The sequence below is a fragment of the Erpetoichthys calabaricus genome, chromosome 18 (genome assembly GCF_900747795.2).
Source record: "Erpetoichthys calabaricus chromosome 18, fErpCal1.3, whole genome shotgun sequence".
Classification (NCBI taxonomy): domain Eukaryota; kingdom Metazoa; phylum Chordata; class Cladistia; order Polypteriformes; family Polypteridae; genus Erpetoichthys; species Erpetoichthys calabaricus.
In genome coordinates this window covers 43,227,634-43,249,549 of record NC_041411.2, presented here as the reverse complement: position 1 = coordinate 43,249,549, position 21,916 = coordinate 43,227,634, and the positions used below count along the sequence as shown (strand labels likewise).

Sequence of the window (21,916 nt, the reverse complement as noted above, 5' to 3'; positions counted from 1 at the left end):
TCCTCTTCATAGCTATCCTTACTTCCTCCTTGCTAATCCGTTGCACTTCCCGATTTACTATCTCCACATCATCCAACCTCTTCTCTCTCTCGTTCTCTTCATTCATCAGCCTCTCAAAGTGCTCTTTCCATCTGCTCAACACACTCTCCTTGCTTGTGAGTATGTCTCCATCTTTATCCTTTATCACCCTAACCTGCTGTACATCTTTCCCAGCTCGGTCCCTCTGTCTAGCCAATCAGTACAGGTCCTTTTCTCCCTTAGTGTCCAACCTCTCATACGCCTTTTCTTTAGCCTTCGCCACCTCTCTCTTCACCTTGCCCCTTATCTCCTTGTACTCTTGTCTACTTTCTGCATTCCTCTGACTATCCCACTACTTCTTTGCCATCCTCTTCCTCTGTATACACTCCTGTATTTCCTCATTCCACCACCAAGTTTCCTTTTCCTCCTTCTTATGTCCAGATGTCCTGCCAAGCACCCTTCTTGCTGTCACCCTTACTACATCTGCTGTAGTTTCCCAGCTGTCTGGTAATTCTTCACTATCACCCAGTGCCTGTCTCACCTCCTCCCTAAATTCAACCCTGCATTCTTCCTTTTTCAACTTCCACCATTTGATGCTTGTCTCTGCCCTCACTCTCTTCCTCTTCTTGATCTGCAACGTCATCGTACAGACCACCATCCTATGTTGCTTAACTACACTTTCCCCTGCTACCATTTTGCAGTCTTCAATCTCCTTCAGATCAACTGTTCTGCATAGGATGTAATCTACCTGTGTGCATCTTCCTCCAGTCTTGTACGTAACCCTTTGTTCCTCCCTCTTCCTAAAATTCGTATTCACCACAGCCATGTCCATCCTTTTGGCAAAATCCACTATCCTCTGACCTTCTTCATTCCTCTCCTTGACACCATACCTACCCATCACCTCCTCGTCTCCTCTGTTCCCTTCACCAACATGCCCATTGAAATCCGCTCCAATCACCACCTCTGTCCCTTGGGTACACTGTTCATCACTTCATCCAACTCACTCCAAAAATCTTCTCTCTCACCCACTGCACACCCAACTTGTGGGGCATATGCTCTAACAACATTCATCATCACACCTCCAATTTCCAGTTTCATAATCATTACTCTGCCTGACACTCTTTTCAACTCCAAAACACTCTTGACATACTGTTCCTTCAGAATAACTCCTATCCCATTTCTCCTCCCATCCACACCATGATAGAACAATTTGAATCCACCTCCAATCCACCTGGCCTTACTCCCTTTCCATTTAGTCTCTTGCACGCACAATATATCAACCTTCCTTCTCTCCATCATAATCCTAATCCTCTCCCCTTACCAGTCATACTGCCAACATTCAAAGTTCCTACCCTCAGTTCCACTCTCTTTACTTTCCTCCTTCCTCCGGACACGTCTCCCCCCTCTTCTTCTCCTTTGGCCAACAGTAGCCCAATTTCCGCAGCACCCTGCTGGCTAACAGTACTGGTGGCGGTCATTGTTAACCCAGGGCTCGACCAATCCGGTATGGAAATTTGTATTGTTGTCTGCATATTGATTTATATATCATATATATGATATATATCACAATACTTTATTAACCCACACTGCTTCTGCATGGCCCTGAAAGGCACTTGATGTTAAAAAAAAAAAAAAAGAAAAAAAAATTTGTGGCATATTTTATGATAATGAATGATCATGAAGGGATATTTGCAAATGTGTTCATGAAAGTGAGCAAACTAATTTACAGAGTAATGGAAATGTTCTGTAAGGTTACCAGAAAGCGTCTGTTATATTAAAAAAAACAAACAAAAAACTAATGGGGAGGAGGGTGGGGGTGTCCTGCAATGCCTATACTAGCAACTAGCAAAAAAACATTTTTCTTTGTGTTGTAAGGCATAACAACAATAATATTCACATACATAAGATGCGGGAACAGATCCCATTAGTAAACATTTTCTGTATCTAGTAAACCAGTGTTTTGCCAGCCTGGTGAGGTTCACGATCTTTTTGTCTTTACATTTCCTATGTAGTTTTATTTTAACATATCAAAAAAATTTCTACAATTTTGCTAGAAAATAGTCCTGTGTCAGTGAAGTTATATACTAGCGCTACAGTTCTCGGGAATGGTATAAGGGCACAGCTGCCATTTGGTAGTTGAGGAAACCTTAAAAGGAACTGTAGGTTACACAGCTGCCAAAGCCATGTCTTCATGCTAGGTTGCGTTTTAGTTCCATCACTCCATCTTCAGAATCTCAGCAGCAAGTCTCCACTACTCTCTTTCTCATTCAGCCCCATTCTTCTATTCTGTACCAAATTGTGCCCATTGCCCTTTCTCACTTGCACCTCTTTGAGCCAATTCATGCTATGATCTAGACTGCCTGGCAACTACATGATTAATGGATTTTTGCAAAAGAGTGCTATATTTCTTGACCTAGCATGAGTAGTATGCTCAGTGACTTTTTTTCTCTCTCTCTGGTCTGATGCACCTATGTTGCAATACATTTTGGTTTTGGTGAACTTATTAGTTGTATCATTTTCAAAACAATTTTAGAAATCAGCACACTAACAGAGAATACACAATGAGTGGAAAAAAGAATATTAACAATTATTAATTATAAAATGCCAATATCTAACATTTTATTTTAGTATTATTAATATTAATCAACAACATAAATCTTTTGTTTTGGACAGAGATGCCAATGTTCAGTACCACTCATCCTTCCTTAAAAAATCCAGTAATAGGCTGAACCTAGAAGCATAACAGGGCAGGTACCCTTTACAGTGACTTGGAACTATGTAAGAATTATACAGACAAATTTAAAAAAAAAAAGTTTGGGAAAACCTATAGTAAACTCATTAGGGTTTTTCCAGATTGCAAAACATGGAAGACATCTTATCATAATTACATTAGGTGTAATTATTAGTTTTAGTGTTGATATGCAAAATGTGTAAGGTAAGGGAGGGGAAAAAAAAGAAATGCAATGAGAATTAGAAAACTAATTCATCCATGCTGCAGGTAGGTGTGTTATATGCCAGCATTGCCAGACACTATTACTTATGCCCCTCCACTATGTGTACATTGCAGGAAAGGTTTCAGCAAACCAGCAGAAGAGATGACAATTCAAGATGTGGTCACCCTGAAGTGATCATACGAGAGCAGGACCAACACATCAGATTGGTTCCTTTTACAGATCGTTTCACATTTGCCATCCACACTGCTGCTGAAACTGCCAGCAAACAACAAAGTCTACATTAGGTACAAACTCCATGATGCTAGGGTTTACAAGCTAGATGACCTGTCAAGGTGCCCCCTGCCCATTCTTACACTACAGCAGGACAATGAAGGTCACTCATACTTGCTGTGGTCATAAATATATTGAATGCTATGATGCAGGTGATGCCCTGATCTGTCTTCTCTGCTAATTCTAACCCAATGAAAACCCTCTGAGATGTCCTGGATCATAATATCCATAAGACGTGACCAGCTGCCTGCCAGTCACCATCAACTTCAGCAGGCCCTCACGCAGAAATGGGTCCCTGGCTCTGTGCTCCAGATGTGTCAAGCAAAATTGACTACAAGAGGTGAATACACGATATACAGAAGGACTGCAAGATGACTGATAATGAATGTTTATAGTGAGTACTGTTTTCCTATTATTCTCATTTGTTTAATGTTTAGCAAGGAAATTTGAAATTGTATTTTGTTTTACCCTAAGCATACAATGTATCACTTCACTACATGAAAACTGTTCCAGATCACTACTTAAAACACTACACAAAATGTATGGATACTGTGAGAAATTCTATCCTTATTCTGGACAGCAATATAGATCAATTGACATATGGCCGTAATATGTCTCTGAAATGGTTTTTAGACATTGTTGGTCCTGTCTAAACAGAACAGCTAAAGCACAAAGAGACTCACCCGAATTAACAGTAATACACCCACACTTCCCGTAAACAAGACTGCTGAGACCAAGAACACGGATTGTGAATAACTAAATTAGAGGTTTTACAAAAACATGAACGGACACTGCTAACAGCTATAAGAAAGCTTTTAAAACAGTAAGAAGTTTAACCAATAATACATTCTGAATTGAAATCTTTCTCTTCATTAATAACACCGATTTCATCTTTTTAAAGATTAAGCTAGGTAAGTTAAGAATAAAGACTGCAAAAGACAATGAAATTTTGAAATGTGGGGTTATAATGTGTGTCCCACGTAAATAACTAATTGAACAACAAAACAGGAAATTCTTCCTTTGATTTGTAAAATGAAATTGGCCTGTCCATTAGACCCGGTATAAACCAAACTAAAAATAAAATAATTTGTAGCACCAATTCTTTGATATTATAAATATAAACCTTCCAACAGGCCATACTCCCATTGCATTTAATGCATCCAGTGTTAACAGCTTTATCACACCTTAGTATACTTAAAAATAACAGATCAACTACTGACATTATTTTTCTTTTTAAAGTTCTTGAAAAGTAAAAGCTTGCAGCTTGAGACTCACTTAAAACATAAAAACCTATAGTATTTAAAAACTTGTTAATCTGTCCTTAACATGAGTGACTTTAAAGAAACAATTCTAATATCATCTAACAGAGGAAACACTATAATTATTATGCTGCAAGACCATAAACGCACTTCTTCACAACAACATTTTCTGAGACAGGACAGAGAATCATGTTAGGCTGCCAGTTATCTTGCCTTTGTTGTTTAGTTCAACATAGCAAATTGATTTCATTATTTACAGAAATCTGAAGACAGCCATCCATCAGTAAGTACTGAAGTCAGACATGGTGCCTTAAGGACTCAGCAGTGGGACTGTTACTGCTTCCTCTCTACATGTTAGTTTTAGGAGATTCAGTTATAAAAAATAATGTTAACAAGCACTTTTATAAAAGTGACACTCATCTGTATTTATCCCAACAAATCTAATGAAAGTCTCCAATTGTGTCTTTGATTAATTGCCTCAGTGCGGTAAATACTGGACGAGTGACAGCTACTTGTTTTTAATCATGGAAAAAATAGATATTTTATTAATTTTTACAAATGCTGTATACACTAACAACACTACCTTTTAAATTAGAGGCCCTAACTATGAGTTTTGCTTAATCAGCATAAAACTATTTTCCCCCAGTATGTATTACATAGCAAAGCTAATTAATGTACAGTGGAACCTCTGTTTGCGAGTAACTTGGTTTACGAGTGTTTTGGAAGACTAGCTAAAATGTTTAATAAATTTTGATTTGATAAACGAGCGAGGTCTTGCAATACAAGTAGTATGTATACGCTTTGTCTGCTGAGCATCATGTGATCACAACTGAGCTGATGGTTCTTCTCTCTCGCTGCGGAATTGTGGGCAATCATCTCTTATTCTCTGTCTTAGCCACCGTGCCTCACTCATATAGTCAACATCCGTACGCGTGTATACTGTTTACTACAGCACTCTGAGTGTGTGTGTGTGTGTGTGTGTGTGTGTGCGTGCGTGTGAGTCCCCGTCTTGCATCCCAAAACACGAAGCCGAGTCTCAGTACTTTAGCAACACCAGCTTTATTCAGCTTGAAACAGCAATAGCGCGGTTATTTATTGTAGCGGGATCTGCCACTCTCCTATACACAGACACAGCAGTCAGGCAGGACCGTGGCCAAGTAATACTGTGCCCTGCGCATTTATAATGTTCCTTGTATCACCCATCGACGGCAGGCGCTTATAGCATGTCTGTGATCTTTTCGGATTCGCTTTTACGGCGAACTGCTACAGCGCTAGTAGACTGCGATTGCTTTGGGACACTCTTCCGCGTGTCGTCCCATTGGGTGGAATCCCATAAAAGTTTAGAAACTCACTCACACCAGCCATGATTCTTTTTAAAGGTAAAGTGCAGGTTAATTTGTTTTATGTATTTTTACTTTATATTTTGTATCAATCATTTTTATATGAATAGTTTTGGGTTGTGGAACGAATCATCTGAGTTTCCATTATTTCTTATGGGGAACTTCGCTTTGATACAAGAGTGCTTTGGACTGCAAGCACGTTTCCGGAACGAATTATGCTTGCAAACCGAGGTTCCACTGTATTTACTTTAAGTATAATTACATACTGCTATACTTCACTTACAGAATTTAAGTGGTTTTATTTATAGCAGATAGTTAACTAAAATGCTGCTGCTAGGATTACTAGAACTACTTTGATGCATGACCTGGTAACTCCAGATCTTAAATCCCTACATTGACTTCCAGTAAAGTTTAGGGCCAAGATCAAAAGTCTCCTTCTCGCACACAAATTTTTAACAGTACTTTTAAATTAAGAGCATTTATCTATTTATTTATTTCACTGTGAGTTCTACAATTGCAAGAAGTCATCCTTTTAAAAATGCCAAGGATAAAAAAAAGACTACTGTGTGTGACAGTCTGTATAGATAAGGACTCCAAAATTTCAAATGTTTTGCCTGCTAATATAAAGAATTCCCATTCCATTACTATAAATTAGCTAGATTATACTAAACTGATGTTTTTTGTTCCCACAATTAAAACTGCATAATTTTGGCAATAAATACTAGTCATTACTGATCCTTTTCAGATTGTTTTTCTTCTTTTCATTCTGTTGCAGCTATTGGGGCAACTGGTACTATGCCTAAACTACTGTTCCTGGCCACTGAATTACCAATGCTCAAATGGCTGGAACACTTAGGCATAAACTGTTACTGACACAAGACTATTCAGTCATACTTTACTGCAGTTATAGACTACAGTGGGTTGCAAAGGGCACTGAAGAAGACCCAGAAGGCAGAAGGTGCCCAGTTGGCTTATGTCAGCTGAAATCAAACTTAATGACCATGGACAAGAACCAGTTTTATTTTTTGTAGGACTGTGGGTGAGTGTAGTTTTTGTTTCAAGAGGAAACGAAAAGAATGGGCCTCAACCCAACAGATTCCCAGCACAGTGGAGAGTGGAAGAAAAAGATCTGGGGGGGCAAACGACTAAGCTGTATAAATGTCAGTTAAACTGGTGGTGATAACGACCGGGATAAGTGGATTTTTTTGTTTTCCTCTCATCCACTGCCATTTTACTATACCATTTCCTTTGTTAGCTCGATCTTCTAATTTCTTAGATTTCTGTTATTACCTTTTATTTATTGAAATATGTGTTAATGTATTAAATACTTTCTAATTATGAACTTCAGTGTATCTGTAAATCTGTATAATCATTTTATGCCTGTCTTCACTTAAGAGTAGTACTCTATACAAAAATATACTAAAACGAACTAAATGACTTTTTTGTTTTACCTTAAATAGGATCAATAGCTGTAAAAAGAAAAATTAAAATTTTCAGTGTGCTTATGTATCCTATCATGCTCTTATGACAATATTATAACCTGCAATATACTTGCATACTAAATTTATAATAATGTAAATAATCTCATGTATTAGTTTACTTAATGCTCAGTCACCAAACAAACTGAAAATAATATGATAATAAAATCAAATCAAAAATCAGGTCGCTATAAATAATCCCCTTTTCATTTTGCTCAGATAACACTGTCATGTGCTTATGCACTTCAAGTCAAACGAACAAGCATGATCGCATTCTCAGCTCTCACAAGTGCCCTTGGTGCTGTGAGTTTTTCCTTTATTTCCTAAAAACTTACTGAAAAAGATATTTTTCTTGTTCTAATGCAATTTAAATATAATGGAACTGGGTGTTGTTTTCACTGAAAACTAGTCAGAGAATCATCAACTATATCAATAAAAGCCACAGGACTGCAACAATTAAATTTAAAATCAGAAGCCAGTCACCTCAATTTTTTTGCAGAAAATCTAGTATATTATTATATTTCATTTTCTTGCTTTAAGTGCAGTGGGAAGAACTGGAAGTTTTTACTGTAGTTTGTTATGAACATCAACGGCTGTGTGAATTCAGGAATAAAGAAACTGAAAATTTGTTTCAGTTTTTATAATTATGCAATATTTAGAATACAAAGTTAACTTCAACAACAAAGCATTAAATAGTAGCAATTAAGTTCAAATGTTTACTGCATAATTACAAATGCATCCATGCATATAGTATTTTTTTTAATTTTGCACATGTAGCATGAGGCTTTTATTTAAAGTACAATAAGTGTAGAGACTGCATGTCCTTATAAATGTAAATGTGCAGCAGAAGTAAATATCACACCTAAGCACCTCGGCAAGAAGAAATATTCAATTGGTGTTGTTTTAAAATCTCATATTTATACCATCATACTGCACTATTCTGATCTTTTCTGACTTGACAAATGACTCCTTCTACTGGAGAAAAAACAAACAAAAAAAAAAAAGGTTTAATGTTGCATTTGAACATAAACATCATTAACAGAGGACTCAAGAACATCTAAGGGGAAAAGAGAAGTGTATTATCTACCGTAAACAATCAGATCCAGTCACAAAGATCTTTGATTATGAATAACACTAGACTCAAGGGGACCACATTTTAATTAGTGAAAAAGAACACTTCTCTGATTTTGAGGTTCTGTTTCAAAAGAATAGTTACCTTTTTAATGGTGCTCTGCTTGCTTCCACCTCTCTCAGAGCTTTCACTGTGTAAGATGTCTAAAGGGGTCTCCCGCTCTTTCAGTTTCAAAGACTCAATTTCTGTTTTAAGCTCATTAAGTTGTTCTTGAAGGTGTTTGCTTTTCTCTATGTATTCCACCCTACAAATAAAAAAAATAAATACATTTTAGAAAATCTGCATCACAAAAGAGCATGAAATTTACAGCTGTTTAACAGGGATGGTCCAGCAACTGAACAGTAATTTTTGTCTTTACTCTTTTCTAGCCAAATGCACACGCACTCTTTTACCCTGAAGAAACTCTTTTTAAAGGCAACTTTAGGCTTCACAGCAGAAAGACTAAATTATGAATTAACTAACAAAACCTTTCTTAGATATAGAATCAGGTTAAGAGCACTTTCATTTGGATCTTCATCTCCATCAGCAGAAGTTCTCAAGTCGTTGGGAAATTTTTACTTTTAATACTTACTTCTCCTTCTCAATCTCCATGGAAAGTCGTTTCATATCAGTATCCTTAAAATCAAAGGAGAGGTTCTCAGGGTTGAAGTTGAAGCTGGGCGCATCTAATGCCATAGCATTTGTAGTGGAATTGGTTGGCTGAAGTCAAAAACACAATGTTTAATTAACACAGGAAGAGAAATTTTTTAATCAAAAAATAAGAAAATGCACATTTTACCATATATAAATATGAAATATCCCTATCTGTTGAGGCATCAGGCAAGAGATGTTCAAGTGGGAAAATTCTCCATGACATGAAGGAAATAAGTAACCTAGACAATTAAAATAAAATTCATCTTTCTCTGTAACTGTCTCATTTTTTGGCTTTTCCTATGAGGTCCCTTCTGACACATTCTGGAACAAGAACACTTAAGTGCTAAATGCTAACCAAAGATGTCCCACTGCTTCTCGACTAACACTCACATATTATCACTGTTAAATACAAGCACTGGTAGCTCATCCTCTAATTCCAATAATTTTCTATGTAAACAGAACAAAACCACAATGTGGAGTTATTTCAAAGGCTTAAAATTATTGTAAAGCACTATCAAAGCTCTAAAGGCAAGAACAACCAGTAAAACTATACCTTATATGTGCATGAGTATTTATTCATAGTGACCTAGATTACAAATTCAAGAGTCTGGATTATATCTCAGTGTATAAGAGTTGCATCTTAAATTTATAAAATAAATAAAATAATAATAATAATCAACTGGTGGTTGGCTTATTGAAAAGCAAGGATTTGTTTATTTTGATTAATAACTGAAGGAAATGGAAAACAAATCAAATATGTCTGCATTTAAACAAATCAGTAACAGTAACTTTAATAGGTGAAAAAGTACAGAAAAGATGATATTTATCATAGTAGTCACAAAACAACTAGCTGTAACAGTACATCATGCCATCCATGAAAAGAAGGCAGTGATAGTGGATGGTGTGCTTCTACAGTATGTATACATTTATATTGTAATGAACGTATTAATAAAATGCCTTCATCATGCCAATAGAGGGCAACATCACAAACATCAGCAGTGGTGCTGAGAATCCAACAGCAAATGCTGTATAATGGTGGCAACAAACTGAAACTATAAATAAAGGAAAAATTAAAAAGAAAAATATATAAGCTGATTTCGGCCCCCTAGCAGTTACACCCAGTTGAGCATATTCAGTATTATCCATCCTTCCATTTTCCAACTCGATGAATCCAAACACAGGGTCATGGGGGTTTGCTGGAGCCAATCCCAGCCAACACAGGGCACAAGGCAGGATATTCAGTATTAATGTTTGTGATATACTATCTGTTACAATATATTTTGTAATGCATGTGATAATAAAATTAAAATTGGACTTTTAGTGCTATGCTTTTGGGTATATATATTATATATATATATATATATATATATATATATATATATATATATATATATATATATAAAAAGAAATTAAAATATCCAAAGAGGGAACTAAAAAGCTTATATTTAGTTGATTACTTCAGAAGGTAAATCATACTTTTTACTTATCATTTTATTTAGTTTTACTGTGTTCTTCTGTCCTGAATGATGTAGTAAATTGGTTTACGATGCCCTCTTTCATGTGCTGCCGTTTTAACTGACAAAAACAAACTTGGCTAAAATTAATGTTCTTGTGACACAGGGCAAATAAAATTGACAGAGAAATGTTTTTAGTCAGCTTTTACAAATGACTAGTAGGACTATTCAGATTACAATTTAACCAACGCTGACACAAAGCTTTCTTACACAGAAATTGGCATTTTTACATATTCTATAAATATTATTGGCCAATATGATTTGTAAGAGACGTCAACATACTCTCTCCACTCGAGTATACGATGGGTCAGTGTGTATTAAGCAGGGTAAAGTCAACAGATAAAGACAGGAAGATTCTTTTTTAAAAGAAATATCCATAGTGTCTGTAGCAACCCCTGGTAAGCCAGGTTTGCATCCTCCACTTTTCTTAACAATGTATTATTCTGACTCAAGATATTATCTTAGCAAAGTCTTATCTCCTCTAACAAAGGCACATGAAGCCAGCCATGCAGCAAAATATCAGCAGCACATTTGTCTTCTGAAGCCTAACTTCCACAAAGGTAACCTCATGGTAATATAAATCAACTTTACTAAAATAAAACACACACCTTGCCACATATGAATACAGTGCATGTACATTAACTTTAATCAGTCTTGATTTTCTGTAAATTCGATCCAAGTCAAGACTAGACTGCCTCAGAGGCGGTACTTACTGTATATGGTGACCTGCTTGTAATCTCCAGAAGCTTATGTTTTGCCCTACGCTCTGATTCTCGTGCTTCCTGTAGATCTTGCTTCAGCTGTTCTGCCTCTTTGGCTCTATACAAAACAACAAAAGAAATATAATTTGCACAATCCGTGAGTCTGAGCACTGCCCCTCACTCTCAGAGCTCTGTATTTACCTATTGCACATTATGACCTGGATATCTTGTTCACCTAATGCCTATGCTGTTTACATTATTTCACAGACACTCACAGGGATTAGGCAGCTCTCTAATTTGTCACCCTGCTGCTAGAACTGCAATTACCAATTTAAATCTGGGTGTGCATGATGTGAAACAGAAAAATAAGGCTTTTGAATGTAATTCTGGCTTAAAGACAATTTTTCTAGGAGAGGCACAGAGATCCTGTGACACTGACAGCCACATTTTCTAATTTTTCCACTAGGATGAATGGCAATTGCTTGCAGTTTTTATTAACTATCTGTTGCTGGAGTTTAGGCTTGTTGCATATCAAGATAAGAAGTCCAAAGAGACAGAACTGTACCTGTTGGCATCATCAGGTTGACATGCAATAGACAAAATGTGTTCAAGCAGCATATTCACTGGATACTTCCAGTTCCCTATAGTTGCAAAAAGTGCATAAGCTAATTTAATTTTTAGAATGTGTAGCCATACAGAAGCTTTTAAGATACAGCTTAAAGGCTAATATCCACATTGGACCACGTGGCTCTCCTTGGAAATCAGATGCCAGTTAAATGTCCTCACACAGAAAGCATACACAGTACAGACATATCAAAAAGTTTGGGAACCCCTGTCAGCCTGCATAATAATTTACTCTACTTTCAACAAAAAAGATAACTGTGGTATGTCTTTCATTTCCTAGGAACATCTGCAGTACTGGGGTGTTTTCCGAAAAAGATTTTTAGTGAAGCAGTATTTAGTTGTATGAAATTAAATCAAATGTGAAAAACTTGCAATGCAAAAATTTGGGTACCCTTGTAATTTTGCTGATTTGAATGCATGCAACTGCTCAGTACTGATAACGAGCTAATCCAACCAATTTCGTGTTACAAGTAAAGCCTTGAACTTCATAGATAGGTGTGTCCAATCATGAGAAAAGGTATTTAAGGTGGTCAATTGTAAGTTGTGCTTCCCTTTGACTCCGCTCTGAAGAGTGACAGCACGGGATCCTCAAAGCAACTCAACTCTCAAAAGATCTGAAAACAAAGATTGTTCAGTATTATGGTTTACGGGAAGGCTACAAAAAGCTATCTCAGAGGTTTAAACTGTCAGTTTCAACTGTAAGGAATGTAATCAGGAAATGACAGACCACTGGCACACTTGCTGTTAAACCCAGGTATGGCAGGCCAAGAAAAATACAGGAGCGGCATATGCGCAGGATTGTGAGAATGGTTACAGACAACCCACAGATCATCTCCAAAGACCTGCAAGAACATCTTGCTGCAGATGGTGTATCTGTACATCATTCTACAATTTGCACAAAGAACATCTGTATGGCAGAGTGATGAGAAAGAAGCCCTTTCTGCACTCACGCCACAAACAGAGTTACTTGTCATATGCAAATGCTCATTTAGACAAGCCAGATTCATTTTGGAACATAGTGCTTTGGACTGATGAGACAAAAATTGAGTTATTTGGTCAAAACAAAAAGCGCTTTGCATGGCGGAAGAAGAACACCACATTCCAAGAAAAACACCTGCTACCTACTGTCAAATTTGGTGGAGGTTCCATTATGCTGTGGGGCTATGTGGCTAGTTCAGGAACTGGAGCCCTTGTTAATGTCAAGGGTCGGTTGAATTCAACCCAATATCAACAAATTCTTCAGGATAATGTTCAACCATCAGTCACAAAGTTGAAGTTACGCAGGGGTTGGATATTCCAACAAGACAATGACCCAAAACACAGTTCGAAATCTACAAAGACATTCATGCAGAGGGAGAAGTACAATGTTCTGGAATGGCCGTCACAGTCCCCTGACTTGAATATCATAGAAAATCAATGGGATGATTTGAAGCAGGCTGTCCATGCTCGGCAGCCATCAAATTTAACTGAACTGGAGAGATTTTGTATGGTCAAATATACCTCCATCCAGAATCCAGACACTCATCAAAGGCTATAGGAGGCGTCTAGAGGCTGTTATATTTGCAAATGGAGGCTCAAATAAGTATTGATGTCATATCTCTGTTGCAGTGCCCAAATTTATGCATCTGTCTAATTTTGTTATGATGCATATTGCATATTTTGTTAACCCAATAAACTTAATGCCACTGCTGAAATACTACTGTTTCTATAAGGCATGTAATATATTAAAAGGAAGTTGCTACTTTGAAAGGTCCGCCAATGATAAACTAAAATCCAAAGAATTAAGAGGGTTTTCCAAACTTTTTCATATGACTGTAATCAATCAATACTTAGATAATACTAGATACTAAAAAGACTGCATATTTGTTTCTATTTGTTTGCCTTGCTAGTCTAAACATGTAAGCTTCCATTTTACCTAGTTGCTTGGAACAGATAGTGAATTAGAGAGAGACAGAATACTTTATTTGTCCCCAAGGGGAAATTTAAATTTTGCAGAAGCTCCCTCAAATACATAGGTAAATAAATAACCACCCATCACCACCAAGAACAAAAAAAAAAAAAGACACATGCACATACAGTGTTCTGGCTTTGATAATAGAGAGGTGCTGTTGTCTATAATAGGCTTTTAGGTGGAAGATGAGGTCAGGCCTGCTCAGATTGTGTCACGGGTTTAAATTTAAAGATTACTTTTTCCAATCAAGTTAAATCAAAAACACTATCATTTTCCAAAAAAAAAAAAAAAAACCCTCAACAGGAGGAAAAAAAAAATTGTTTCTATACTGCTAAATCAATGCTCCTAAACTGAAACCCCAGGAAGGTGAATCAATAGAAGCAATTTTAAGCACAGAATTAAATGTCTGGAATGTGTAGTTGTTAGCTTGACAAAACTGATTTGTTTAAACAAATGCATACGCTTGGTAGAATTGCTTACAAAACCCCTAATGATGTGCAAATAATACACAAGGATTGACTTGTTCTACTTATACTTTTTGTTAAGAAAGTCAAAATAAACAACAGTGCAGGCATTTATGTCTCCACATGAAGTGCAGAAGAAAGAAGAGACGAGAAACACATATATTGAAGGATTATACAACAGATAAATAGAAATAAAAACAAAAATAAAATCACTGAGAACATTTCTTCATTTTACAGAGGCATCTGCCAAAAACACAGGGTGAGCAAATAATTAAGCTTCGGCCCCAAAAAAGTTTGAATAATTTCTTTATAGCAGTCTGAGGAGACACCTTATAATTGCTAATATACCCACAATAATACCTCATAACAAATTAATCTTCTATTTTGGTAGACTTTCCTGTTTCAAAACTATTTCAATGGTTGGAGACTGCAATACTCTCATCTTATCTGCCACTTTCATCAAATAAAGCAAAACCGTTACTTTCATAGTCTCTGTTTTGATAGGTATTTCAATTTTTTTCCTACCTGTCTGCGTAAATTAATCTGTAACCTTCTTATCTTGAATTTCTTTTTTGTAAGCTTTCCAGTTGAACATTACTAAAATAGATTTCTCAAATTTGGATTGTTGTATTTCTAATAAAAATAAAATCTATGATGCTCATGAATTTGATAGAAAAACAAAATTACTTCAACTTCCCCAGAGATTTTAGTAAAGAGAATCTCATACAAGGCACAGATAGCAGCAGTTGTGATGTTTCATCCTTAAATTTCATCCATCCATTATCCAACCAACTATATCCTAACTATAGGGTCACTGGGGTCTGCTGGAGCCAATCCCAGCCAACACAGGGCGCAAGGCAGGAAACAAACCCCGGGCAGGGCGCCAGCCCACCACAGGGCGCGCACACACACACACCCACCCACCCACACACCAAGTACATACTAGGGACAATTTAGGATCACCAATGCACCTAACCTGCATGTTTTTGGACTGTGGGAGGAAACGGAGTACCCTGAGGAAACCCACGCAGACACGGGGAGAACATGCAAACTCCACGCAGGGAGGCCCCAGGAAGCGAACCTGGGTCTCCTAACTGCGAGGCAGCAGAGCTACCCACTGCGCCGCCCATCCTCAAATTTAGATTTCTTAAACAGGAACTTGAAACAGTGAATAGTGAAAAGAAAGTCTACTTCTGTCCAAAAATTACGTTGAAACTAAAATTTCTTAAGCAATAAGCCACACTGCAAAATTCACTGATGTACGGGGTGTAGTAAAGTCACAAACAAGACAAAAAACAAAGCAGCAAGCATTGTTAAATTTCTGTAAAAGATGAGGGGATTAAAGCACAGATGTAATAACTCCACTCACCTTCGTTCGGATTCTTCTGCCATTTTGAGTGCAAGCATCTCTGCTTCCAGTACCTTTTGCTCCATAAGCCTTTTCTCTTCCTCAGAACGAATGGCAGTCACTTTGATCCTCTGCATCTCCTGCTCAGCTTCAGCTGCTTTTTGTGCAAGGAGCTTGGCCTCCTCTTCTGCAATCTGGGCCTTCTCGGCTAGGAGGTCTGCAGTCTCCTCTGACCTCAACTTAAAACATTCAAATTTTGAAAATAATGAGCCACACCTTACAACTCAATGGAGGAATTACAATAAGCTGAACTATTAAAATATTAAAAGCAAACAATCTAAAATTTATTCAACTTTGTATTAAAAATAAACATCAAAGCTAAATGAATTTTAATCTGGCTTTAAACAAACAGGAAAGAGTAAAGTAATAGTTACAGGTATTTCTGTTCAGAAGAAGCAATTTTCTGCCGTTTACTAATGCTCAAAATGAAGGAGTTTTAGCGGCTGTTCGTTTAGACTATTTTGCAAAAAACTACTTCAAGATGGCAATAATACAGTTTCATGTTAATTATTCTATTAAAAATATGACAAATTTAACAGTACAGATTAGTACCGTTGCATTTAGTTGTTAATTGTCCCTGATGCAGGAAACAATGCATAATGCTACTTGGGAGGTAGGGGGGGGGACAGTCTTTAAATCTTTCCAAAATGTTTATGGTTAGTACTGGTGGTGTATATTTATGAAGACAAATATGTATTTTTATGCATGTAAAATGTTCCAGGCAGCAACCAAACCAGGACCGGAAACTAATCTAATGCATATGCACTTATTATACCTGGGACGCTTACAGACAATAATAAAACTAACATGTCTTTTGATTTGGGATTAAAACTGAGTTTCACATGCTATCTTTATCGCCCATGACCTAAAAGCGGTGAGACTGTAGTACGAACTACTGCACTACAATGGGGATTTATTAAAAAATACATATATTGACCACAAAAACAAGAAACAGCAAAAATATCCATCCACAAGTCTTTATGGGTAGGTGTGTGGGCTATTTTCAAATGGAAACTTATTACATTATTATTATCATTATTATTGGTAAAAGCTATAAAAAGCTTTAACTATGCAATCTCATTCCCTGATCCAAACCCATAATGCTTTGCACCCAGGCTACGGTTTAAATCCAGAAATACAGTTCTCCATTTACCAGGGCTTCATTGGCCATCTGGGCTTCCTCTTGTAATTGCAGAAGTCTTCTCTCTAGCTCATCTCGTGCTTGCTCTGCTTCTTCTCTCAGCTGTTTTTCTCGAGCCAAGCGCTGCCTTTCCATCTAGGGTAAACCACAACTATTCATTAATACACTTAACAATTTTAAAATTTTGTATTTGGGAGACTTCTACTTAAGTGCAGCTTGGCATTGGCTTTCTGACCATGCAAAAAATAAATAAATAAACCAACCATAGTTGTGTTTTAGGTGGTTCTCAGAATCTTGCCCTTCTTACAGTATTGATCAAAAGTTTTAGAACTAGTTCCATTTTTCATTTTTGTTTTTTATTTAAGCAGTGCAAGTCAAGTGAATAATCTCTAATGGTTTAAAGTAAGCAGTAAACGGCCAGAGGTTGAAAAAGAATATATTCAGGTCACCACAAAACTGATAAATAATGTAATTTGTAAAGTTAAACAAAAAAGCCTCTTTCAGGAAACAAGTAATGAGTTAACAACTTAAATGTTTTTATGGCAATGGAAGTTAAGACTTGAAAGCTGATACAAACTGTTCCTACAGTTATTTCAACTTTTGTTGATTACTTACAAGCCTTCTGTTGCTATAAGAGTGGTGTTGCTACACCCTCTGAATTATTATTTGGACTTTAAAATACTGTATACTGTTGAGAAAAATGCTATTGACAAAGGCAGACAGACAAACCATTATAACATAAATAAGAGTAGGTGTTTCCTTTTAGAAAAACTGCAAAGAAGCCAAGGTGTTAGCAAGTACACAGTTTCTTACACCTTGAAAACTGGAGGAGACTCTTTAGGAACAGGTCTTAGAGACCCAAAGCCATAACAGAACCAGAAGACATGTTTCTAAGAGTCAACAGCTTGTACAATGTACTGCACAGAAGGTGCGTTGCACTATAATGTTCCAAATTGATCTGATTATTTAAAGATTTTCCAATATGCCTGTAACCCCATTTTTAAATCAAGATGTTTAAAGACATTTAGTCACAGTTTAGAGCAACACCCACAATCCTTCATCTTTCAGCTAAACAAAAAACTCACATTCTCACATATTGGCTCAGGTTCTGGTTTATAAAAAACGTAAGTTTTTGATTCTTAAGGAATAATCATGGGCACTAAGGTCTACGAGTCAGCTCTGCAAGCCAAAGGTTTCTAACAAAGGCTGCTGAAGTAATCCTTTCAAGTCTTTAAATCTGCTTTTCTTTATAAATCTATCTTTTGAATAACCTGCTGCTGCACCAAAGTGCTCATGTAAAGCAGGAAAAGAAATTATAAAAGCTCTCTTATTACCGAAGGCTACACTTCTATAGGAACATAACATTGGTCCCTACATTTACCCAAGCAGGTATGTAAGTGTGTATGTACTATGCAGCAAACGTCTCCTTCTGCCTTCAATTTACTCTCTTGAGTAGAGGGTCTTTCAGTTTGACATGATTTTCTTCTTTTCACTCATGTCTACATTTCTGATCATTAACTTTCTTCACTCAAGATTGAGTTCCAAATGATACTCAAGTTGTTTGTCAACATTTAAAGTTTGACACACTGTGAGCAAAATTTCCTAACGTAACTTATTCTAGTAAGTGCACAATCACACAATTTTTTGACATAATTTCCACCATGAATGACAGAAATATGTTTGCTGTATCTGGCCTATATATTATGGGTCTCACACAATCATTAAAAACTTTCATATATTTATTTCATATGGGACTGTGCACAGCACTAAATATTACAAGGAATATCAACAGTATATTAAAAAATAGTTTTTTTTTAAAAAAAGAGAGAAGACCCATACCGTGCTATCTTAAAACACATACTAACCCACAGTGGGGTACCTAAAAAAAAAGTAACACTGCCCATTCTCAAGGATAATAAGCAAATTTTACTTCCTTAAAGAAACATGGTATACAGCCATTTCTGTCAAAGACAAATCAATAATCCATGACAGATTTACTTCAATTGGAGTGTTTAACATAAATAAACTTTAAAGTTTCAATGTGTAATTTACTTTAATTGCTTTTGACATAAACACAAACCAGCAAAATGAAGCTTCAACGTGAAGAGTCACTTACTAATGTTTGCCTCCTAAAAATCAACTGTTTCAAGCTGACTGACACTATCATCTTAAACCATTATAACAGGATCAAATCAAAGTAATCAGTCTAACACTAACGGGTCACACTAGTAATTACTAGTAAAGGCTAAGGTTAGAGGACTTTTTAAGGAAATGACATTAAGACAAATAGGCAAACGTTCCACTCATGTCCCTCATAACTTGTGTTCTCTTATTATACAAACCATATGGGGCCACAATACATTTTTTAAAAAAGGGACTCAAGTTTAATACAGAAAATTAATCTCATCAATACCTGAAACTTATTAAGAAACTGCATTGCTGGTGATCATATGCTAGAAACAACCTTGAGAATTAGACTAGAATACCAAATTAATCTTGCTTTCATTTTAAAGTGTTCAACTAAGACCAGGAAAAAAAAAAAATCTCTTACATATTAATTTAGTTGGTCATTAATTTCCTTGCAAAACCATCTTCACGTCAATATATTATTTTTGAAAATGCCACATATACAAATGTTTTCTAGTCAGATATAAATTCAACAGAAATAGCTAGCCAATACTTGAGACAATATCAGACTAATATATTTTTATAGCAATCAAGTACTAAACCAATACATTGGGATTGATCAAGATTATATATATATATATAGATTATATATATATATATATAGATCCTCCTTCATATATATATATAGATTATATATATATGAACCGAAGCAATTTCCCCCATAGGATTGTATGTAAATACAATTAATCTGTTCCAGACCATAAAAAAAAATATATTTACATACAGTTTGTAAGTTTTTAAGCACAAATATAGTTAATTAAACCATAGAATGCACAGCGTAATAGTAAACTAAGAAAACCTTGAACAACAGAGAAAACTTACACTGCCAATAGTACGCGCTATAGCGCTACCAACTGCTGGCTAAAAACACTTTTTTTTTTTTTTAATGAGTTTTAAGCACAGGGGAAAAAAATGAACATTTGAAAAAATCTGTAATTTAATAAACCACCAAGAAAAGTAACATCGCAACAATGCACGCTACGAACCGATCGCTGTAAACAGAAGTGAAAACAAAATCAAGCCCAGTGCATTCTTTAACTGCCTTCTGTACCTTATGAGTCCAGCCCTCTCTCTCACTCGCGCTGCCTGTGTGTATGCATCTGTCTCTCTCTCGAGCTGCCTCTGTGTGTGTGTGTGTGTGTCGCGCGCTCTCTCGCTCTCTCTCTCTTGCTCGCTGCACAGGAAATGCACAGGGAGAGACTGAACATGTACAAACCGAAAGGGAAACTAGCTTGTTCGTATACAGAGTGTGTGGTCGTGAACCGAGGCAAAAGTTTGGCGAACTTTTTGGTCATAAACCGATTTGTACGTGTACCGAGACGTTCGTGAACCGAGGTTCCACTGTATAATTATATATACATACACACACATATATACACAGTGGAACCTTGGGTCATGACCGTAATTCGTTCCAAAACTCTGGTCGCGACCTGAAGTAATTTCCCCCATAGGATTGTATATAAATACAATTAATCCGTTCCGGACCGTACAAGCTGTATGTAAATATATATACACTCGCTCGCGCTCTCTCTCTCTCACTGCACAGGGAATGCACAGGGAGAGACTGAACACGTGCGGAAATCATCGGCGCGTACGAACTGGAAGGGAAACTGGCTTGTTCGTCACCTGAGTGTGTGGTCGTGAACAGATGCAGAAGTTTGGCAAACTTTTTTGGTCGTAACCCAATTTGTACGTGGTCTGAGACGTTTGTGACCCGAGGTTCCATATTTATATTTATATTATATATATATACAGGTAAAAATTCCATTATAACAAATATCGTTACAACGAAATTTTCATTACAACGAAGTATGTTTATGGTCTCAACAGCTTCCCCATATGACACAAGTCTACAGAAATCTCATTACTACGAAGTACATTCAGCAGATACTTTCATTATAACAAAGTGCATAAAAGACCTTGAAATGCCTGAATGAATCATCCACAGAGCAGTTAGTTCTGTGGCCGCAGCTCAGTTGTGCACAATGATCCCCAAACAGAAACACTGTAATTTTTTTTCTTTCTTCGAACTTTCTTCGTACTGTTTTTTTTTTTGCCTTTTTTGATTCCTGTGTTTTTCAGTTATACCTTTTACTTATTGCTTGTCAACATTTGAAAAACATCCATTGGAATTTAACTCACTGTCACCCTCCTATAGAAATGACAGACACGGATAAATGATAACAGTTCATATTAGAAAAAAAAAAACTTTAATTTTTTTGCAGTTCTCAATTGCTGCAAAAAGAAAAAAGACGTTGCCAGTGAATTTGGAATTTCGCCATCAACACTGTCAACTTTCTTGAAATCTCGGGTTGCAAACGTATGTGAACTGCTGCATTTGAAGATGTCGAAAAAGCCGTTTTCATGTGGTTCAGTGATGCTCGTTCAAGAAACATTCCTATTAATGCGGCACTCATTCAAGAAAATGTGAAGTTTGTAAACTCTCTTGGGACCTCCCCCAACTAGACAGCAAGCGGAACAGCGTCCCGAAATGTGATCTCCACGTCTGTAAGGGGCAATAGCAGTCTCAAAGATTGGCGGAGAGACGCAGCATAAGTAAACAGAAAAGATCTCGATGGGTGATGCAAGGTTAGGAGCACGCAAATTGTAAATGCAGATACTGTAACAGGATTACTTGATCACTGACCTGGCCATGATCCTGCCTGACTGCTATGTCTATGTATAGCAGAGTGGCAGATAACGCTACAATAAATAACTGTGCCATTCCTGTTTCAAGCTGAATAAAGCTGGTTTTGCTAAAGTACTGAGACTAAGCCTTCTGTTTGGGGTGCAAGACAGGGACTTATAGCGCGACCCCAATCTTTTATGATTTGCTTCTGTG

The 21,916-nt window shown here is 36.7% G+C and overlaps 1 protein-coding gene across 2 annotated transcripts in view; it reads right to left on the bottom strand.

Annotated features, from left to right (window-relative positions):
• nf2a (NF2, moesin-ezrin-radixin like (MERLIN) tumor suppressor a) overlaps nt 1-21,916 on the bottom strand; it is a 134,545-nt gene that overhangs the window by 15,729 nt on the left and 96,900 nt on the right. For both annotated transcript variants that reach the window (XM_028825449.2, XM_028825448.2), the window contains exons 11-15: nt 16,900-17,022; nt 15,708-15,925; nt 11,312-11,417; nt 9,023-9,150; nt 8,536-8,695 (exon numbers count right to left, since the gene is read on the bottom strand). In XM_028825449.2, coding sequence (XP_028681282.1) covers nt 8,536-8,695; nt 9,023-9,150; nt 11,312-11,417; nt 15,708-15,925; nt 16,900-17,022 — 735 coding nt within the window. The remainder of the gene's footprint in view (nt 1-8,535; nt 8,696-9,022; nt 9,151-11,311; nt 11,418-15,707; nt 15,926-16,899; nt 17,023-21,916) is intronic.